Source organism: Schistocerca piceifrons, chromosome 4, assembly GCF_021461385.2.
Source record: "Schistocerca piceifrons isolate TAMUIC-IGC-003096 chromosome 4, iqSchPice1.1, whole genome shotgun sequence".
In the NCBI taxonomy this organism is placed as follows: domain Eukaryota; kingdom Metazoa; phylum Arthropoda; class Insecta; order Orthoptera; family Acrididae; genus Schistocerca; species Schistocerca piceifrons.
Window position 1 is genome coordinate 206490643 of NC_060141.1, and position 23511 is coordinate 206514153.

General features: G+C 40.9%; 1 protein-coding gene across 1 annotated transcript in view; it reads right to left on the minus strand.

The window, feature by feature from the left end:
- Positions 1–22948, minus strand: part of LOC124795140 (aldehyde dehydrogenase 1A1-like) — a 99749-nt gene extending 76801 nt beyond the window's left edge. The window contains exons 1-3 of the mRNA XM_047259018.1: positions 22843–22948; positions 18583–18687; positions 18214–18315 (exon numbers count right to left, since the gene is read on the minus strand). Of these exons, the coding sequence (XP_047114974.1) occupies positions 18214–18315; positions 18583–18687; positions 22843–22875 (240 nt within the window). The 5' untranslated portion in view covers positions 22876–22948. The remainder of the gene's footprint in view (positions 1–18213; positions 18316–18582; positions 18688–22842) is intronic.
- Positions 22949–23511: the final 563 nt, after the last annotated feature.

Consider the following 23511-nt stretch of genomic DNA (forward strand, 5'->3'; position numbering starts at 1 on the left):
ATACGGTGAGTGTGCTGGCCAGAAGCCGTACACTGGCCACACAATAACCGTGTCCCGGAGGTCTGGTTTACAGACAAGATCTTCGGAGTTCCGTGGGAGCACAAACATACGAAGAGATGGGACCGCACTGGAATTTAACCACCGATTTTAGGGCAACGTGACTCAGGATTTGTTGACATGAGTCAGTTTGGATTCCGTAGAAATACTGGAACACGTGAGGCAATACTGACCTTACGACTTATCTTAGAAGAAAGATTAAGCAAAGGCAAACCTACGTTTCTAGCATTTGTAGACTTAGAGAAAGCTTTTGACAATGTTGATTGGAATACTCTCTTTCAAATTCTAAAGGTGGCAGGGGTAAAATACAGGGAGCGAAAGGCTATTTACAATTTGTACAGAAACCAGATGGCAGTTATAAGAGTCGAGGGACATGAAAGGGAAGCAGTGGTTGGGAAGGGAGTGAGACAGGGTTGTAGTCTCTCCCCGGTGTTATTCAATCTGTATATTGAGCAAGCAGGAAAGGAAACAAAAGAAAAATTCGGAGTAGGTATTAAAATCCATGGAGAAGAAATAAAAACTTTGAGGTTCGCCGATGACATTGTAATTCTGTCAGAGACAGCAAAGGACTTGGAAGAGCAGTTGAACGGAATGGACAGTGTCTTGAAGGGAGGATATAAGATGAATATCAACAAAAGCAAAACGAGGATAATGGAATGTAGTCGAATTAAGTCGGGTGATGTTGAGGGTATTAGATTAGGAAATGAGACACTTAAAATAGTAAAGGAGTTTTGCTATTTGGGGAGCAAAATAACTGATGATGGTCGAAGTAGAGAGGATATAAAATGTAGACTGGCAATGGCAAGGAAAGCGTTTCTGAAGAAGAGAAATTTGTTAACTTCGAGTATAGATTTAAGTGTCAGGAAGTCATTTCTGAAAGTATTTGTATGGAGTGTAGCCATGTATGGAAGTGAAACATGGACGGTAAATAGTTTGGACAAGAAGAGAATAGAAGCTTTCGAAATGTGGTGCTGCAGAAGAATGCTGAAGATTAGATGGGTAGATCACATAACTAGTCAGGAGGTGTTGAATAGAATTGGGGAGAAGAGGAGTTTGTGGCACAACTTGACTAGAAGAAGGGATCGGTTGGTAGGACATGTTCTGAGGCATCAAGGGATCACCAATTTAGTATTGGAGGGCAGTGTCGAGGGTAAAAATCGTAGGGGGAGACCAAGAGCTGAATACACTAAGCAGATTCAGAAGGATGTAGGTTGCAATAGGTACTGGGAGATGAAGAAGCTTGCACAGGATAGAGTAGCATGGAGAGCTGCATCAAACCAGTCTCAGGACTGAAGACCACAACAACAACAACAACAACAGTTCTGAGGTTCGAGGAAAGGCAAGGGCACTTGTTAATTGGGCAGTAACGTAAAAATTAGACGGAGTGGAGGAACAAGGGCCACTTTCTAAGTGAGAGGTTCAGTACTTCGGGGCATCCTTCAAGTAAATTATTTTGGGGTCTATGAGAAATATAGGCGGCACTTTTAGGGGCACTTTCAAAATGTTTCCTCAATATTTCATTACCTGACTGCATCGTAAAGCAATAAATCATCGAAAACACAATCTGAATTTCTTTTTCATCTTAAAGAGAAGTCACTTGACGCACAAAACTTTACGCAAGAAATAACTGATTTCAACTTAGCGCAATTAGTTTGTACTGATTTCGCAAGACTGTCATTGACAAATTCTTACACACTCTTAGTTTTGTTTGTCGTAACATTAACTGAATCACTTGACTCTTCAACCACATCTTTATGCCATTCGGAATTCATATGCATTTTTGCAGATTCGTGAAACATGGACGGCTTATGAATGTGCATAATAACTTACAAAGAACACTTTTAACTGTTTTTAAATAAACCACACTTGGATATCATGACAGCCAGTCTAATAGAAATGTTCTCTAAATGCTACTTTCGTCATTCTTGGAATTATGATTTTTGTACGGTTGCCACGGAGACAGTAAAAACTTATGCTTTAGTTAATAGTCACTCTCCTTTTTTCTAACTTTGGAATACAAGTCAGGAAACTACTGTCCCTTTCGTCAAACCAGTTGAAGCCAGCAGAGGTACACGCTAGTTCTATTTCCTCCACCTGTACATTTGCTGAGATATTTAATGGAGACATCTAAAAGTGATTCACTTTCCTGTTATGTTTTATCGCAGGTAGTATATTTGTCGATTATCTCACCTTCATTTTCGGTTTTCATTCGTTTATGAGGTAGTTGACGAATATCGAACGTTTTTCGCTCCATCCACTGTGTTTGTACACCTTATAATGCGTCATTGCTCGCTTACAGCTCATTGTTGATTATGGAAAAATTGAGGGGTAACTTCATTCACTGCCGACAATACTTCCACTCCGTATCAATCAAATGGATTTCGCAACCCGACCGAGGTGGCGCAGAGGTAGCACACTGGGATCGTATTCGGGAGGACGACGGTTCAAATCCCCTTTCCGGCCATCCAGATCTAGGTTTACCGTGATTTCTCTCCAACGATCCAGGAAAATGCCACAATGGTCCTTGGCAAGGGCTCCGCAGATTTTGTTCCGCATCCATGAAACAATCTGATCTTGTGCTCCGTCTGTAATGTCCGCGTTGTCGACGGGACGTTAAACCCTAATCTTCCTTCTTTTTTTTTTTTTCGTTAGAGCACATTATAGAGAAGTTCATGCTCAAATATGGCGTTTATTTACGGTAGTGATTATGAAATCAGTTAAATGAATGCTGTCGTATCTCAGCGATTCACTGAGCGCTACTCGCTGTTAGACCACATAGGTTGTCAGTGGTGTCAGTGACGATGACTTTCTACTTGTAACGACTAGCACCAATCAGCAGCGACACAGTAAAAATGAACACCCCGTCAGTCTAAATGTAAAGAAATATAGCACAACGTGCAACTTTGTATTAGAGACTGACAATTGTTAATCCTTATTTGAATTTTGAAAGAGTGAGTTTGTGTCTAGTGTGTTTTGTTGCGCAACTGTTTTATTACACCCGTAGCCATTAGAGGTTTCCCTAGGAAGGCTGCATTTCCGAGACAGAGGTCTCGCTATGGATATCAATCTTAATGGGACCACAAACGTAGTAGCTTCATCACTCATTGCCAGTCAATCGGCAGCTTCGTTTCATTTTGTTATAGATTATCAGTAACACCCAGAGTTTATTCACGTGTACTCTTTCTGTTCTTATGAGTGACACCTTGTTCACAATTACCAAGATCCAGAACATTCTGGGTATAGAAATTGGAATTTTATTTTGCGTTTTATCGGTCATACATGTAGTGCACGGTATTTAATTTTTCAAGGACGACATAATTTTTAAGATTTTGCTTCATTTTTTTCATGTTTGCCTTTCAAGCCCAAGTATATTTATGGCTCGACAATTCATTTCTTAAATACTAGCAAGAAAGAAAAACGCACGTACTTATTCTGTGCGGAAGCAGCGTAAAATCTGACCATTAGTGCGCTGGGAAGCACTGACTTCAGCGTATTTAACCCTGGAGTGGGCGCAGTGGGTACAGCTGTCATTCAGCGATTTTACATTGTGATTATTTCCACTGTGTACAAAATTTGCGGCATTCCCACGCTCAGTACCTTTCAAATGTGTGCATTGTTGAAGATCCGTTTGCAGCTAACGTCAGTTGGGCAGCTAAACAGAGAGCAGCAGGACGTTGAAGTGAGTTGGGGTACAACTGTCCACCACGCGCCTATGTGCATAACAGTTTTTTAAGGTAGGCGTTTTCTTTTTTTAACATTTTTCGTACTTGATTCGTTATAAGTACAATATTCAAAATTTTTATTAATCTGAATAAAATAACTATGTTAACTAAAATGATTCCTCATGCAGTCTTCAACATGTACTATAATTTACATAATCTGAGACTCAGGAACATGTTTTTATTTTAGTGATGTCAGTTCCGAAAAAAAGCAGGGTGGATGTGTCTTCCGACCCTGAAGTGTGGATGAAGTGGTTCAACGAAGATGCAGTGAATGATGAAAATGACGTATTTGATTCTGAAGAATCTGATTCAAATGACGATGATCAGCTAATGGAAAGCGATCATGACACTGAAACTGAACAATCTGCAGATGAATACGATAGTAAGAACAGCGAGTCTAGTATTTCCTATTATCTTGCGTAACTATGAGTGATAAAAGATTTAAATTTCTTCTGGGATGTTTACGTTCTGATGACGTAAGGGACAGTAGCCTTCGAAAAGAAATTGATAAATTAGCCCCAATTAGAGACATTTTTGAGACTGTTGTTCATAATTTTTCAAAAACTTTGTTCCAAGTGTGTATTTCACTGTCGACGAGCAGTTACTTTCTTTTCGAGGACAATGCCGATTCAGACAGTATCTTCCAAAAATCCCGCCAAATACGGCATTAAGATATTTGCTTTGGTAGATGCTAAAAGTGCTATACCTTGAACTTAGAAACTTATGCTGTCACTCAGCCAGAGGGTCCTTTCACGCACAGTAATTCTCCTACAGATGTAGTAATGAGATTAGTGGAACCTGTCAGCGGGACTCACCGTAACATTACGTGTAACAACTGGTTCAGTAGTATAGCACTGGCTAAGAAGCAACTAGAAGACAAGAGACTGACATACGTTTTAACGCTCCGGGAAAACAAGAATGAAATCCCCAAAGAGTTTTTACCTCATAAGCAAAGACCTCAATATTCTTCTTTGTTTGGCTTCCAAGAGAATTGTACGCTAGTTTCACACTGACCTAAAGTTAATCAAGCTGTTCTCTCGGTATCTACATTACATCATGATGATACCATTGATAAAGATACAAGACATTCACTGAAACCAGAAATTGTCACAATATGACAGAGATTGGAGTTGATTTACTTGATCAGCTAATTAAAAAAAATGATCTGTCGCGAAACACTCATAGGTGGCCTATGGTTATTTTCTATAATTTACTTAATGTTTCTGCCATGAACGCACTGTGCATGTACCGAGCAAATTCTACAACACCTAAATCATTGAAAAGAACGGAGTTTCTGCAGAGGTTCGCCTAGGAAATGATGAAACTTCAAATTCAGTACAGATCTGCTGTCCCTCAAATTCCCATTGAATTACGGCGGCGTGCACGTGTTCTGCCGGCCATAAATTCAACAGTTACGCCACAAGATAATCGCTTAGAAGGTTCCAAAGCACGTTTCTACTAGCGTGGAAGGCAGGAAGACAAGTCAACTAGAAAATGGTGTCATAAATGTAAAAGGGGGATGTGTTTGCCTCATTTGCATACCGTATGTGTTAACTGTCTGGCCGTGCGGTTCTAGGCGCTACAGTCTGGAACCGAGCGACCGCTACGGTCGCAGGTTCGAATCCTGCCTCGGGCATGGATGTATGTGATGTCCTTAGGTTAGTTAGGTTTAATTGGTTCTATGTTCTAGGCGACTGATGACCTCAGAAGTTAAGTCGCATAGTGCTCAGAGCCATTTGTTAACTGTCTCTGAAATAAATTATTGAAATCTTTGTTTGGAAATTTGTATTTTACTTCCATCCCTAAACATATACAAACATAGAAAAAGCAACTAAAGAACATTTGATAATAATTTCAAAGAGTAATTAAGAAACACATATGGGGGACAGGAGTCCCCCACGCACCTAACCCCGAAACGATATAGCACACACCTACTGCAGGGTTAAATAAGCTGCGAAATACATGTTCATAACATTTCTTTCTGTTTGTAGATATCTGTTCCTCATTATTGCCAAACGATTTAGAGCAACGCAAAAGCGATAAAAATTAATGCTTGTACTGAGGCTGAACTTTGTATCCATGCTGCATTTTCCTTCTGCTTTCTTCATCAGTCAATTGTTATGCCCTGATAATGGCAGGTGGTATACAAGTCCAAACGTCGTTCTTATTGAGATATCAGTGCTGGCACGTTTGTGCTGACTTTTAAAAATTTGTTTTTTCAGACAAATTGCAATCCAAGATACATCTATGACGGAAATTTTCTCTTAGTTCTTGAGGTTTGTGATTACGTTTTTCATATTCGTCTCAGTTTAATTTTTGGTATCTATTTCAAGATTCGAAAGGGTCAATTTTGTCTTATGTGAGCATTTATCTAAAAATTAGAAGCCATGATTAAAAACTGAATTAGATATAAATTTGTCGCCGGTGTGGGGTCTAGCGCCAAAGACAGCAGGAGAGTTTAGTGTTTACTGTTTGAGAAGTTGGAGCAAGATTTGGAACAGCATCTCTAGCTACTTGGTTCGCTCGCAACAACAAGTGTTTGGAGGCAGGAGAGTAACAAAGGAGCATCTCGACAAATAGAACTCGCAGCTCAAAATTGTTCAATTTAACAACAGTATTTGAAACTAATCGAAATTATCAAAGCACACGCTCCAGTTTTTTCAGCAAACACTGAAAGATTTTCTAACTGCAATAAAGTGTTACCCATCAACGGAAGTTCTCTCACTTTCGAGAACTTCTGCGTAGCCACTATCGTACTGCAATAGCTGTAAGATGTTTCGTAAGTCTTCAAATTAATCTTTAAAATAATTTTCCTTTCTGTAATATCAGTATTAACCTCCTATAAAGTTTTTCATTGCTCTAGTTCATTTTATAGCTCACTTTGCGTATGCTTTTATCATTTTTTCGTCATTTTATCGTTATTTTCAGGTTATTTTAGTGATGGCTGTCTAGGTGTTTTAGTTCACAAAAATCTGGGACCTGAAATTACAGATCCTTTTCCAACTGGTAAACAAAATGAATTCTCATTATGGGCAGTTGCCCCCACTGTCCTCCCCCCTCCCCCGCCAGTCACCCGTGATTCTAGGGCTAACAAAGTGAGGTTATATCCTCGTATCACACGTTCTTTTCTATAAGGGAGACCACAAATACAGTTACAGATTTGCCCTGAAATAAAAAGATGTGATTCTTAAGTTGCATCTAGTTAAATTTATGTTCAAGCTTGCCTCATATTTTTAGTTGCTCTGTGAAAAGACTTCCTACTTCTGAATATATCAATGAAATCGAAGTCAGATCATGTAATATTCACTCATGTATCAAAATTTATCGTAAAAAGGGAAATATTTTCAGGGCGTTTTCACTGAGGTCATATCAGTCCTGAACTCCGTTTGATTCAAAAGGGAGTAGGAAGCTTTCAGACTTTAAAGTATATCTGAGAAATGCAGATTGGAAAGATGTACACAACACACATGGTGTGAAACGAAGATGTAATGTATTCTGCAATATAGCCTACAGTTCCTCGTAGAAGTAAATAACTTTAATAATATTCATTCCATTTATTATTATTTTTTGCAATTATTAAGTCAACTTACGGAGACCTGCGCCATCCCTGAACACAGCAGTTCACTTTCCAAGGCAGTACTTACGACACAGTGACGTTCGGAATAATAATTGAAATTACTTACTAGATCGCTCGTGTGTGATAGGGTCAAGGAAAGCGACCGATTGCAGGAAATGTCGCTAGCGTGTGCGGAATGGGGGGGGGGGGGGGGGGGGCGGCTAATAGATTGTTTCTGTAAAGCAGAAGGATGTTACAAAGAATGAAACACCATTAGGTCTTATAAAACAATAGTACAACACAACTGTATTTGATTTCATTGTTCTTTGTTTGAAATGATACCTAGGACGTCATAGGGCACATGAATGCGAAACGCAATGAAGTTGTGACGTTCCTTTTCATGCCTTTGCGACATCCGTCAGAACGTCCGATGTCTTCGTCCCTGTTCTCCAGCTGACGTGGGACGCAATCTGTTTCATTATGCAAAGTAATCTTAACTATATCAGGATCAGTAAAGGAAATCTTAAGTACATTTTATCGACGGTTCTAGAAATACTTAAAGATTCGCTTTAAATAAGTGGACAAAATATTCCGTCACAACTACTATGCCAGTGATTTTAGTCCTAGCTAGAGGAAAGTCCACTTTCTGTCAAAAGCCTTCTGCAACTAACTTTACCTGAGCCGTCTAACACAGGACTGCCACCGAAAGATAATGCCATGCCTAAGTTAATACGTAATTACTCGCCCTCGAAAATCAGAGGCACCAAAAAAAAAAATTCCCGTACCCCGCAGGATATCTATCTGTGCTCTAGACTCCACAAGGGTTTCTTATGAGACTCTCCAAATCTCTAGTTTGGAGAACATTTCGATAGGGTTCAGTCCTTTCTAACGGTCCGTTTCTTCATCCGTCACCGTTCCAAGCTCCATGGTATTACTATTAGATATACGAGTAAGTCACGGCTGTGTTTCAGCCACAAAGTGGTGTGGTTACAGATTGGCTGGCTTCCGTCCCAGTATAAGCACTCCCATTGGCTCGATTTCATCTTCTGCTGCTACAGTCTGATTAAAATTGCTTGATAGTTGACACTTCACGCGTTGGAGCTAATTACCTCCACCCAGAACTCTCAACGACACGTCTGAACCGTTCGCCGTTGCCAAACAGCGACAACAGTTTGTCAGTTCACTTCGAATTCCTTGTCCAGCATTCTTTCTTGACGTATTTGGATCCCGAATTACGGGTCTGGCACTTTTATTTCGTATCAAATGACAAACACACACACACACACACACACACACACACACACACACACACACATACACACAACGATGCGAATTAAATACACACTTTTCATACGCAGAACTAACTAAACACTAGTCGATAGTTCCACACAATAAGCGCTTCAGCGTCACTTACACTATTAGCATTATTACCAACATCGGCTTACATTAGATAAGCTTCGCAGGAAACTGCGAGAAGCCGAATTTCTGAAGGTTGCAGTTTATCGCTGAGGCTAGGCGACTTACAGTCAGACATGTAAGGTCTCACTTCACTGTGCAGAGTGCAATGGGTAGTGTAGCAGCCTGCAGTGTTGAAGGTGGTCGGTTCGAATTTTGTTAAAGGCAGTAATTTTTTTTCTTTCTAAATATTACCAAAAGACTTTGATTATCATTTTTATTCCGTTAATTCATTTAAATGCAATTTTTTATTTTCCTTTCTTTGCCACTTCATTTTCGTCATCGTAGTGACTTTTTTATTTACTCTTATTTTTCTTCCTATCACTCTTTTTTCTTGTGCAATCTGCCTGTGTCGCCTGTAATCTACAACGAAATGCCTACGAGCACTGCTCAGCTGTTGGTAAAGCGGCAGCTCGTGTAGCTAGTGTAGTAATAATTAGAGGTAAGCAATGAGCGAGAAACTACAGTTTACTTTTAGCGCTGAAGCGCGAAATTTTTTCTGTTTTGAGTTTGCTCGCAGAGGTTAGCTTTAATCGTCGTGAACGAAGTGACATTGTTTTCAGTCCTGCCGCGGATTCTTGATCGCCGTATTCCCGGATACATAGCATAATATATTGAGGCTGTTGTTAGCTTAGGACATTATTTTACATTCAGGGTTACAAAACGCGTCGTCTGCCGCAGTTCGGTCGTCGATCATTTAAAATCAGCTGCCAACAGAGCATCTCGCATTTCCGACATACGTCGTAGCGGCCACTTCCGACATTACTCTGCGTTACACATTAACAGCCTGCGTGTGTCGCCTATAACCAAGCGGGAGCCGGCAGCCGATGGGACAACATTGTAACGGCAAGTGACAGACGTCACCTGTCAAGTAATTTTAAACAGACTATAGTACTTCCCTTCCTGCTACTAGAACTTCCCCTTTGTTGTTTTCTGGTATGACTTCTCGTGACTATTATTTTCATTCTTATGTCCTAAAGCCCTTGTGAGAGGTAGAATCTTCTGAAAATAGCAAAGCCAGGTTTAACCGAATCCAGCCCATCAGCTAACGGTAAGCCGACGAAGTAGAGCGTACCCGTGCACAGCAGACTTGATGCACCTCGAGTAATGAGCAGTATAAATGCCTACTTACCTCCTATTGAAAAAGAATTATTATAGACTCAATATATGTCGAGGGACATAAAACGGAAGCAGTGGTTGGGAAGGGAGTGAGACAGGGTTGTAGCCTCTCCCCGATGTTATTCAATCTGTATATTGAGCAAGCAGTAAAGTAAACAAAAGAAAAGTTCGGAGTAAGTATTAAAATCCACGGAGAAGAAATAAAAACTTTGAGGTTCGCCGATGACATTGTAATTCTGTCAGAGACAACAAAGGACTTGGAAGAGCAGTTGAACGGAATGGACAGTGTCTTGAAAGGATGGTATAAGATGAACATCAACAAAAGCAAAACAAGGATAATGGAATGTGGTCGAATTAAGTCGGGTGATGCTGAGGGAATTAGATTAGGAAATGAGACACTTAGAGTAGTAAAGGAGCTTTGCTATTTGGGGAGCAAAATAACTGAAGATGGTCGAAGTAGAGAGGATATAAAACGTAGAATGGCAATGGCAATGAAAATGTTTCTCAAGAAAAAAATTTGTTAACATCGAGTATAGATTTAAATGTCAGGAAGTCGTTTCTGAAAGTACACTACTGGCCGTTAAAATTGCTACACCAAGAAGAAGCGCAGATGATAAACAGGTATTCATTGGACAAATATATTATACTAGAACTGACATGTGGTTACATTTTCACGCAATTTGGGTGCATAGATCCTCAGAAATCAGTACCGAGAACAACCACCTCTGGCCGTAATAAAGGCCTTTGTACGCCTGGGCATTGAGTCAAACAGAGCTTGGATGACGCGTACAGGTACAGCTGCCCATGCAGCTTCAACACGATACCACAGTTCATCAAGAGTGGTGAATGGCGTATTGTGACGAGCCAGTTGCTCGACCACCATTGACCAGACGCTTTCAATTGGTGAGAGATCTGGAGAATGTGCTGGCCAGGGCAGCAGTCGAACATTTTCTCTATCCAGAAAGGTCCGTACAGGACCTGCAACATGTGGTCGTACATTATCCTGCTGAAGTGTAGGGTTCTGCAGGGATCTAATGAAGGGTAGAGCCACGGGTCGTACGACATCTGAAATGTAACGTCCACTGTTCAAAGTGCCGTCAATGCGAACAAGAGGTGGCCGAGACGTGTAACCAATGGCACCCCATACCATCACGCCGGGTGATATGCCAGTCCGCCGATGACGAATTCACGCTTCCAATGTGCATTCACCACGGTGTCGCCAAACACGGATGCGACCATCATGATGCTGTAAACAGAACCTGGATTCATCCGAAAAAATGACGTTTTGCCATTCGTGCAGCCAGGTTCGTCGTTGAGTACACCATCGCAGGCCCTCCTGTCTGTGACGCAGCGTCAAGGGTAACCGCAGCCATGGTCTCCGAGCTGATAGTCCATGCTGCTGCAAACGCAGTCGAACTGTTCGTGCAGATGGTTGTTGTCTTGCAGACGTTCCCATCTGTTGACTCAGGTATCGAGACGTGGCTGTACGATCCGTTACAGCCGTGCGGATAAGATGCCTGTCACCTCGACTGCTAGTGTTACGAGGCCGTTGGGATCCAGCACGGCGCTCTGTATTACCCTCCTGAACACACCGATTCCGTATTCTGCTAACAGTCGTAGGATCTCGACCAACGCGAGTAGCAATGTCGCGATGCGACAAACCGCAATCGCAATAGGCTGCAATCCGACCTTCGTCAAAGTTGGAAACGTGATGGTACGGATTTCTCCTCCTTACACGAGGCATCACAACAACGTTTCACCAGGCAACGCCGGTCAACTGCTGTTTGTGTATGAGAAATCGGTTGGAAACTTTCCTCATGTCAGCACGTTGTAGGTGTCGCCACCGGCGCCAACCTTGTGTGAATGCTCTGTAAAGCTAATCATTTGCATATCACAGCATCTTCTTCCAGTCGGTTAAATTTCGTGTCTGTAGCACGCCATCTTCGTGGTGTAGCAATTTTAATGGCCAGTAGTGTATTTGTATGGAGTGTATCGATTTATGGAAGTGAAACATGGACGATATATAGTTTGGACAAGAAGAGAATAGAAGCTTTCGAAATGTGGTGCTACAGAAGAATGCTGAAGATTAGATGGGTAGATCACATAACTAATAAGGAGGTATTGAATAGAATTGGGGAGAGGAGGAGTTTGTGGCACAACTTGACTAGAAGAAGGGATCGGTTGGTAGGGCATATTCTGAGGCATCAAGGGGACACGAATTTAGTATTGGAGGGCAGCGTGGAGGGTAAAAATCGTAGAGGGACACCAAGAAATGAATACGCTAAGCAGATTCAGAAGGATGTAGGTTGCAGTAGGTACTGGGAGGTGAAGAAGCTTGCACAGGATAGAGTAGCATGGAGAGCTGCATCAAATCAGTATCAGGACTGAAGACCACAACAACAACAATATACGTAAGAGTACCAGCCTCCATAGCCAAGGTCACTAACGCACGCTTCTGTGGTGGCGCTCGACTTGGTGGATGAAATTTTCAGTGCGACTGTTTCGTCGATAACGGGTGGAGAAATGGTAGTGTAAAGTTCCTGATCACCAGTCTTTGCACCAATGTCCTGGGTTAAATTCCAAACTCCTAAGCAGCGTGTCATGAAGTGAGGGCATGCGACGCAACTGATGGCTATCCGTTCGTCGACTGGGGACATTAAGCTCTGCGGCCCCCTTGGTGCTATTCGCGGGGACTAGGCTATGTACCCGCACCGAGTTTCACCCTCCCCATTCCTTTCATTTATAACAACACAAACTCAACATTACATTGTAAAAAAATTATCACAGTAGTCCACACGACACAGCTACACACATAACACTTAATAAAAAGTCGGAGGAAGGCAACGGCAGACCACCCACCACTAGGATCTTGCCATTAGCGGCACTGCAGGATTCCTGCATCTGCTCCCCTAAGCTCGTATCCTTGAGTATGGGTCTATTTATTATTTGTTATTATACGTAAAAATACTGCCCAAACTTAACTACGATAATGCAGTGCTTGCGTTGTTGAGAAGGACGATGCACTGTTCCTTGGGACATGCATGCATGTGCGAAGGAACAGGCACTGCGTCTACTACAGCCATTATGAAATACATGAAATTTGTTCGCCGTTGTGAATACGAACAGCCGTATAAGAGAATGACGACAGTGAAAATGAATGCCGCACCGAGACGCGAACTCGGATTTCCCGTTTTATGCGAGCCGTCGCTTTAAGGGAACCCGGAACCTAAAAATGAAATTTTGGGTTTTCAGTTTATTGTGAAATAAAATACTACAGATCTTCCTCTTTAAAATGACATATTAATCTTACCTGTCGCTCAACTCCAAGTATTGAAAACAGTATTTTCAATAATGTGCTGTAGAGGACATGGATACATGTTCATTGAAATTTCCATGGATAAATGTTCATTGAAAACATCGTTTTTCAAGACTTCCGGTCTTTCCAAAGATTTTATGTTATGTTGGCAACACGGTTTCGTAGGTAATTGTTTTGTCTGCGTATTGTAGTCTTTGGATACTGTTGTTTACATTGAGCATTTGGTGGTTATTGCACGATTTGTGTTGTATTTCTATTGCGTAACTGGAACTCATCAAGTATGCCTCGATTTAGTAACAGAGTTTACAAGAGGAAGAAGCCTCCTCCGAGGTACACTAGTGGAACTGTGATAATTTCTCCGACCTTGGGAAATGATTCTGAAAATAGTGAGGTTATTCATGAAGTGAAATCTACTCCTGTCTATAGCACAAGCAAGAAGTTGCATGGATCAACTGAAAAATACTGCAGTTTATTGGAAAAGTGTAGTGAGGATAATGTCAACGAAATAATTAACATTTCATTGCTCTCAAAGGTGATTGAGAGTTCAGTACTGTGTACGGAATGTTGCAAATTGAGTATGTCAGTAAATGTCAAGCGACACATAGGACTTGCAGCAGAAACCTGTCTCCATTGTACTAGTTGTCATTACAGTGTTTCATTTTGGAACTCAGAATATTTCGAAATAGGCCAAGGTGAAACTGATAGTGAGAAAAGCAAGTACTATGGTGTGAATATTAGATGTGTTTATGCTCTAAGTTCAATCGGTAAGGGATACCCTGCTGCTCAAATGTTTTGTGGTATAATGAATCTACCACCACCACCAACGAAATTCTCAAAATATAACTCGGTTGTTGGATCCTGTGTTGAAGATATTGCCCAAGAATCCATGAAAGAAGCAGTGGAGAAGGCTGTGGCGGTGAATGAAGAAATTCCAGATGTTCAGAATCCTCTGGACCTGACTGTCACACTAGATGGTACGTGGCAGAAGAGCGGGCACACTTCACATAATGGGGTAATAACGGCAAGTGCTGATACTACAAAAGTTATAGATGTTGTAATTAAATCCAAGCACTGTAGGTGTCCTAAAAGAGTCAAGGATGAGCATGCAGAAAACTGTCGAAAGAATTATAGTGGGTCTAGTGGGGCCACGGAAGTTTCCGGTGTGAAAGACATTTTCAGTCGCTCTCTTCCGTAGTACAAGGTCAGATACCTACAGTTCCTGGGTGATGGTGATTCGGAGTCTTTTGCTGCTGTATCTGAGCTGAAACCTTATGGAAATGATGTTACCATTTCTAAACAGGAGTGCATAGGTCACGTTCAGAAACGTATGGGAACAAAGTTGCGTCGACTGAAGACCAAAATGAAAGGCCACGTGCTCAGTGATGGAAAACCTTTGGGTGGAGCTAAAAGATTGACAGGCGAGGTAATCAACAGATTGCAGAGAGACTATGGACTGGCAATAAGACAAAATACTCACAGTGTTGATACAGTGGAAAAGGCTGTAATGGCACTTTACCACCACACCTTATCGACTGCGAAGGAACCACTCATGGACTATGCCCACAGGGACCCAATTCCTGGTGCAAGTACAACAATTATCAGGGATCTGAACGTGTATACAAGCATCATCACAGTCTACCAGAAACTGTCATGAAGGCTATAAAACCAATTTTCAGAGATCTTTGTGCAACTGAACTTTTGAAGAAATGTCTCCATGGACGTACACAAAATCAAAATGAGAGTGTGAATAATGTAATTTGGACCAGAATCCCAAAACTCTTCTTTTTGGAGTATATGATGCCATTGCTACGTACAACATTATAGAGTGCAATGTGCTGCAGAAGTTGGATATGATGCCCGGAAAGTACATGGTGAGTGCAATGATGTCGATAGGCAATGAGAGGAAACGGGATGCTGAAAGGAAAGAAAAGGGGTGTGAGAGGCAAACCAGACAAAGAATGGAAGGTGTGAAAAGAAGGCTAGATGGGGAGATGTCCAGTGACAGTGAAAACCCCTCTTATGGTACTGGACTCCACAAAAATGTTAGTGAAACTTTGAAACTCGTTTTCCACAAATTCACTTTTTTGCCATATAAGGAACATTTTCTGCTAAACTATTTGAGATAAAGGCTTAAAATTTTCAAGAAATGTAAACAGTGCCAATATACACTTTGTCTCATAGCCTTTTTGTGATACATAATTGATAAAAGATTTTATTTCAAAGATACTATGCCAAAAAATGTGTCAATTATTTTCAGTAACAAAATAATTAATATCTTCCCAAAAAACACCAATAAATTAAAATCCATATGGTACATGGTATTAAATATATGCAATATTATACTGTAAAAGTTTCATCATTCTGGTGTTAATAGTTCATAAGAAAATGTTCCTTACATTTAACATTAGAGGTATAGGACGTTCCGGGTCCCCTTAATCGCTGTGGCTATCCCCACACGACTCACGGCCAGGTCGAAACTTCCGTATTTCGTTCCTATGTCACAACCTGTATTCGTACACACATTACGTAATTGCCGTACAGGAGAGTACGTTTTAATTGAAAGTCGCTGCATGGTATCTTCTTTCAATAACCGTTAACTAAATATTACTACCTATTGTCCAAGGCCTGCATTAACTTTTGCTTGATTGCGAAAATATGTGTGGGAGGGGGGCAGGGACCGCAAATTGCATATCAGTAGATAATCCGAAACAGCGTCAACCGGCAAATTACTGTCGGTACAGGCAGAGAAGTCAGTTTCATTCTTCAACTTCGCAGACAGTAGATTTTTATCTGTTATCGATGGAGTCTATTAAACAACAATAAATCTGGACTTTTGTCAGAGGATCATGTTCAGTAGCACCCGGACAGGAAATTAAACTGAACGAGCTGAATCAGAAGTTTCAAGTAACATTTCACCCAGTATTTCGAAATAAAACGTCATATCTCAGAATGGAAATTAAAATTAGTTCACATGAAATTTTTGTTAATCGGTTTTTGAATACAAATAAAATCTTAAGACAGTTTAATTTCGATAATTTGTACCCAGTAGCAATATCATGGAGCTTGGAACGCTGGCAGGTGAAGAAAAAGTTGTCAATGATGAACCATTGGAAAGGACTGAACCCCATCGATAGACTATAGGGAGTCTACTGTACTCTGCAACAATATCTCGTCGAGACGTTAGTTTTGCCATTAATTACTCAAGCTGATTTAGTAATAAACGTTACTCGAGCTGATTTAGTAATAAACCAATGGTTAGTCACTGACAAGTCGTGAAACATATTTTGCTGTACCAATGCATAAAAAGACTGTGAAGTGTGGTATATTCTTTGATAGAGGCTCAACACTGTCTATGCTGATTCTGATTATGGAGATGAGATATCAATTAGATGTGGCACCAGTGGAGTTCTTATAATGCAAGGAGGACCCATTGTTTGATACAATCGAAAGAACGTCTTGTGGCAACTTCAACAGCTGAAGAGGAATACCGAGACGTTGTCCCTTCGGCCAATGGCATGTGTTGGGTAAGACGCCTTGGACAAGAACTTGGAATTTCAGGTTTCAATCAACAGACAGAACTGTGTGTTGAGAATGAAGATGACATACATACTTGTATATGTTGAAGAATACCTATGACGAAAAAACAACAAGGGGAAAGAAATATACTGAAATCCCACGAAAGTTCAGTTAACAACATATTGGAACCACTATCAAATTAAAACGACTATCGAACCACTATCGATTTGAAACGACTATCGAACCACTATCAAATGGAAACGACTATCGAACTGAAACATGCGGAATGTTCAAGTCAACTTGCTGAAATATTGACTAAACCACAGACTTGTGAAGTGTTTGTAGGATTAAGAAGAAAAATAACTAAGGAGAAGTGTTGAGATACAATTATTTTTCTATATCTTGTTGTTATACATAATGCAAGGTATATATATATATATATATATATATATATATATATATATATATATGTGTGTGTGTGTGTGTGTGTGTGTGTGTGTGTTTCATGTAATTTTTTAGGATTTACTCTTTACTAAGTCAGCCAGTTGTTTCTTGTTCAAGCTTGTTGTATGTGAATAAGTTACATGAAAGTGTTCATCTTTAAACATCACCAAAAAGTTACTTGTCATTAAGACTAGAATTTATCAAGAACGACCATTCAACCAAAGACTGCATGACTAATCAGTTGCCCACCCTTGCCACTATGAGGAGGAATTTATCCATTGTAATATATAAGTATTCTTATATTAACAACTAGTGAACTGTTTTGAGTTATCAGTTGTATTGTACTGTGTACTGTATGTGACATTGTCTATACCTGTAACTGTTGTTATTAGTAGTAGTAATATTAGTATCAGTAATACAGTGGCTACCTCTTAGTCATTACGTCACCAAAATTATCTTGCTCTATAGTGAGGAACCAACTAAAATGAAATTGCCCTATCACATAAACTGAGTGTTGCACTGGGGAGAAGAAGGGGGAGAAATTGATGGATCAGAATTTGTGTTATTTTATTCCATCCATTCACTGCTTCTCTTTCGCTGTTTTTAGATGCTTATGTTACTACTCACATTAGATAGTACGTATTTTTTCTATACCTGCACTTCATAACTGATTATGCTCACATATGCTAGTAGATACTAGTATGTTTCTAGTATTCTTCATGTCACTAATGTCCCATGAGTGTCTTTTATTCAGCATCTGGTTGATGCAAGGGTGCCCATGCTAGATTTCTTTTATTTTTCAATACAATAATCACACATCAGGGTAAAACTGACAGAAATAAATGTACTCAACTGTATTGTTTATAGAACAGTTGTTTTTATTGTCTTGTGAGTCAGTCTAACGTAGTTATGGGCTATGCAGTATAATATAGCTTCTTAATTTCTCCAGAAGTCAGCTATACAGTCAAACCCGAATATTTGGAGACAAGTGGTAGAAAAAGTCGGCATTTCTGAATTGTAATATTTACCTTGTGCATCAGTGTTGCTCTCTTTGAGGCATCCATTGTCCTCCATTCTGAGCCCCTCTTGAATGCTGCTTTAGCTGCAGCAACTGCTTTGTCTACATCAGCCTGTAACATTCAGTTTCATCAATAATCAAAGAAAATTGCATATGTGAGTTGAGTAAACACATTTCACTGATTGACTGTTCCGCTGGTTCTTGGTAGCATATTTTATGCGTTATATTTGTGATGAATATACAAATGATTTGTGATGAAAATACACACACTACTGCTGTAATATTCTACAATATTATACAACATTACTGCCGTATTTGTGCATGTTTTCATTCACAATAAACACATTTCCATAGAAATGAGAAAATTGGAATTTGTTACCTTGTCAGCCTCTGACACATCAGCAATTTTTTCTCCATTTGTAGGGTTGTAAACAGGAAATTTCTTCCCAGAAACTGAATCAACAAATTCGTTGTTGATGAAAATCTGAAACAAAATCATTATGCCAACTGTATTACATTTCATTAAGATAAAAATATAGAAAAAAATCACAAAGTAATAAAATTAAAAGTAATAACAATTTGTGAAGTTGTTTATATATTTACTTTTGCATTGTAAAAAGCATGTTAGTGTTTTGTTATTTGCATATTCAGCAGTGTAGGTTTGATAACTCTACTAAAAATATTATAACTAAATCCAAGAAAACAGTTTTCCACCGAACAAGTGCACATACCAAATCCATTTTGCTGGTGAACTGATATTTTCTACATGTGCTTAGAATAGTCTGAACTGAATAATATACAACTCAGAAATACATGAAAGTGCATTGTCATTTAGGTAGTAGTAATACTTCTTATCTATTAAAAATGTGGCAGACTAAAACTGCCATGACAAGTATCACACTTCACACCTACCACACATTGCAACATCTTCAAGATGCATGAATATGGGAAACATCCAGATTGGTGAAAAGTTGTAGTTACGTTTACTTCATCCGTCCAATTGCAGGAATATACACCATGACTTATTAGTTGGACTACTGGAATGGTTCAAAATCTGTCTTTCCCTATGTGTAGTGGTATACTACTCTGTCTCAGTTTCACTCGACATTTTTGCAGATGATGTGAATTTCATCACAAGCAGCACTCTCTCTACCCCCTAGCCTTTGTTTTTCCATATCTTCTTGAAATGCCTCTTTCCAAAGGGCCTACTACTCTCTTGAAGCTACAAAACAGACATCAGAGGAATTCAGAGACACGCCTTTCCAGAACTCTTGGTATTCGTCATAAATGACACAACGCGCTACAGTTGTAAAAATTATTTATTTCTAAAAAGGAAAGCAGGAGTTGTGTCCCATCTTCAGGTGTATCTGCTAAGTTATAAATCAATAATAATATTTATCCACGTTGTTAACACAAGAAAAGAAAACAGAAAGTCTTATAAAAAACCACGTGTGTAAATTAAAATGTGAGTCCATGTAGGATGCATAACTGAGTTTAAAATACACACATCAAAAAAAGTTTTGCATCACCTCGGCTCCGAGAGTTCCAGAACCTGTACAGAAAACTGGAATAGAGATCAACATAAACATCATTTCCGCCCTTTTTAATGCTCATGAAAACCGCACATTGCATGTTGTACCACGATACAGCGATACCTTCAGAGGTGGTGGTCCTGACAGCTGTACACACCGGTGCCTCTAATACCCAGTAGCACATCCTCTTGCATTGATGCATGCATCTATTCGTCATGGCATACTATCCACAAGTTCATCAAGGCGCTGTTGGTCCAGATCATTCCACTCCTCAACGGCGATTCAGCGTAGATCCCTCAGAGTGGTTGGTGGGTCACGTCGTCCATAAACCTTTTCAATCTATCCTAGGCATGATCGATAGGGTTCATGTCTGCGGAACATGCTGGTCACTCTAGTCGAGAGATGTCGTTATCCTAAAGGAAGTCATTCACAAGATGTACACGATGGAGGCGCGAATTGTCGTCCATGAAGACAAATGTCTCGTCAATATGCTGCCGATATCGTTGCACTATGGGTCGGAGGATGGCAGTCACTTATCGTACAGCCGTTACGGCGCCTTCCATGACCGCCAGCGGCGTGCGTCGGCCTCCTATAATGCCACGCCTAAACAGCAGGGAACCTCTATCTTGCTGCACTCGCTGTACAGCGTGTCTAAGGCGTTCAGCCTGACCGGGTTGCCTCCAAAGACATCCCCGACGATTGTCCGGTTGAAGGCATATGCAACACTCATCGGTAAACAGAACGTGATGCCAATCTTGAGCGGTCCAGTCGCCATGTTGTTGGGCCCATCTATACCGCGCTGCATGGTGTCGTGGTTGCAAAGATGGACCTCGCCATGGACGTTGGGAGTGAAGTCGCGCATCAGGCAGCCTATTGCGCACAGTTTGAGTCGCAAAACGACGTCCTGTGGCTGCACGAAAAGCATTATTTAACATGGTGGCGTTGCTGTAAGGGTTCCTCCGAGCCATAATCCGTAGGTAGCGGTCATCCACTGCAGTAGTAGCCCTTGGGCGGTCTGAGCGAGGCATGTCATCGACAGTTCTTGTCTCTCTGTATCTCCTCCATTTCCGAACAACATTGCTTTGGTTCACTCCGAGACGCCTGGATACATCCCTTGTTGAGAGCCCTTCCTGGCACAATGTAACAATGCGGACACGATCGAACCGCGGTATTGACTGTCTAGACATGGTTGAACTACAGACAACACGAGCCTTGTACCTCCTTCCTGGTGGAATGACTGGAACTGATCGGCCGTCGGACCACCTCCGACTAATAGGCGCTGCTCTTGCATCTTTGTTTACATCTTTGGGCGGGTTTAGTGACATATATGAACAGTCAAAGGGACTGTGTCTGAGATACAATATCCGCAGGCAACATCTATCTTCAGGAGTTCTGGGAAACGCGGTGATGCAAAACTTTTTTTGATGTGTGTATATTAAAATAGTGCCGAGAGAAAAAGACAAAGAGCCCCAATTAAAAAAGCTGATGGGTGTACATGCAGCACTGGAGTGTCGCAAATTTTACTCATGGGGGTTAAATTGTGTTTCCGTACATTCCTGCAGGTGCACAGTTTAGATAACTCCCAGTTTTGGACGTTTCAGTGTTCGATAGATCGCCTATCTATCTTCATGCGCATCCACGTGCGGCACGCCTTTAAGTCAAGACCGTTGTAAGTTATGTAATGAGGATTTGGGATGTTGGAACTTAATACTTTGTATTTGATTCAACGGTGCTTTCGGCTCATTTAATTGGCGACCTTTGTCGTTTTATGTAGCTCGTCCACTGCGAGAGACTTTCTGGCCGGCCTAGGACTGAAGAGAATATCTTGTTGCATGCCATGTATCAGGGATGCGCAATTTTAACATATTTTAACGTATTTTAAATTTAGTTATGCATCCTACGTGGACTCACATTTTAATATATGTACAGGGATTTTTCTAGGAATTTTTGTTGATTCTGTTTAGCGCCTCTCCTGGGCTCGTAAGCATTTCAGCTGGACCCTAGACGACTGGAAGACTGTGGCCTGGTAAGATAAGTCCCAATTTCAGTCGGTAAGAGCTGATGATAGGGTTCGAATGTGCCGCAGACCTCACGAAGCAATAGGACCAAAAGTTATCGACGAGCCACTGTGCAAGCTGGTGATGGCTCCATAATGGTGTGGGCTGTGTTTACAAGGTGTGGACTGGGTTCTCTGGTTCAACTTAACCGATCATTGACTGGAAATAGTTATGTTCAGCTACTTGGAATCTACAGCAATTCATGGACTTCATGTGCCCAAACAACGATGGAATTTTTATTGATGACAATGCGCTATGTCACCGGACTACAGTTGTCCGCGATTGGGCTGAAGAACATTCTGGACAATTCGAGCAAATGATTTTGCCATCCAGGTCGCCCGACGTGAACCCCATCGAATATTTATGGCAAGTAATCGAGAGGTCGGTTCGTGCACAAAATCCTGGACCGGCAATACTTTCGCATTTATGGACGGCTATAGAGGCAGCATGGCTCCATATTTCTGCAGGGGACTTGCAACGCCTTGTTGAGTCCACACCACGTCGAATTACTAAACTACTCCGGCAAACGGAGGTCCGCCACGGTATTAGGACGTATCCGATGACTTTTGTCACCTCAGTGTACATGCATACACAATTAGAGATTACTGATGCAATTCCGTACAGATATCTATCAGTTCCTACGTAGTTCGTAAATACATAACAAATAGAAAATAAATTACGTTTTGCTGTTTGCAGATGACATGTTGTATATTGTGTAGCATAACAGCTACCAAAACAAGAGGACAATAATATAATGTAAGGTATGTCACTTTTCGCCAATTAAGTTATAAATGCAACTTTTACATAATGTTGTAAACGACGAAAATGTTAATATGTTAACAACAAATTTACAGTTAAAAATAAAAATAGAACCCACTGATGATAGCACAAAAGTGCTGAAACATGTATGGGTGAAACAAAAGGAAAAAGGTGTCTTGCATAAGGCGGAACTCCTCATCCCATCATCCCATTCTTATGGTATTTTCTTCTTTAAAAGAAAGGGCTATTGCGGGCAGCCTATGACCTTGACACTGTTTAGCCAGCACTAACCTGCGTGTACTTGACGTCTACTTTTTTCGACATGATGTTCACAAATTGCTCCTCTTGTCTCCACTGCTGGCTGCCTACATAAGATGACAGACTAAACAATCTGAGCGGCTTAACATCGTATTTATAATGGACGCGCCTTCTTCCCCTCCTCAACTCGCTCGCCACCACTCTCCCTCTCTCAGTATCAGGCACACGCACCTTCCCCTCCAGCGGTAAGCTATTAGCTCTAGCTTTTTGCGTAACGCTGTATCCAACTGCAGGTCACTCTATATGCTTCATTACCAGGTCTTAATTTCGACCGGAACGCCGTTCCGGCATCTACCAGGGGATTTTATTTGAACTCACTTGAACAAGTCGGCACCGGAGGTTTAAACCAGTACAAGTGTATTAAAGTGCAACGTAACAATAATTTGCGGCCCGAAGTTGTAATCGTTACCTATCGATAACCTCAGGGCCGTTGCTAAGTGTTTAGCCGCCCCAGGCGTAGGTTTACCATCCGTCCCGATATATTAGGGCCGTCACAGTTATAGACTTCTTGTCCCGACATCCCAACAAGACCCAATTTTGTCCCGATTTTGCAAAATACTTTTACCAGCTTGGCTAAAATACTGAAGTAATGCCATCTGTTAGCTCAACAAATAAATGCAGCCTCAGTTGTTTTTATTGATG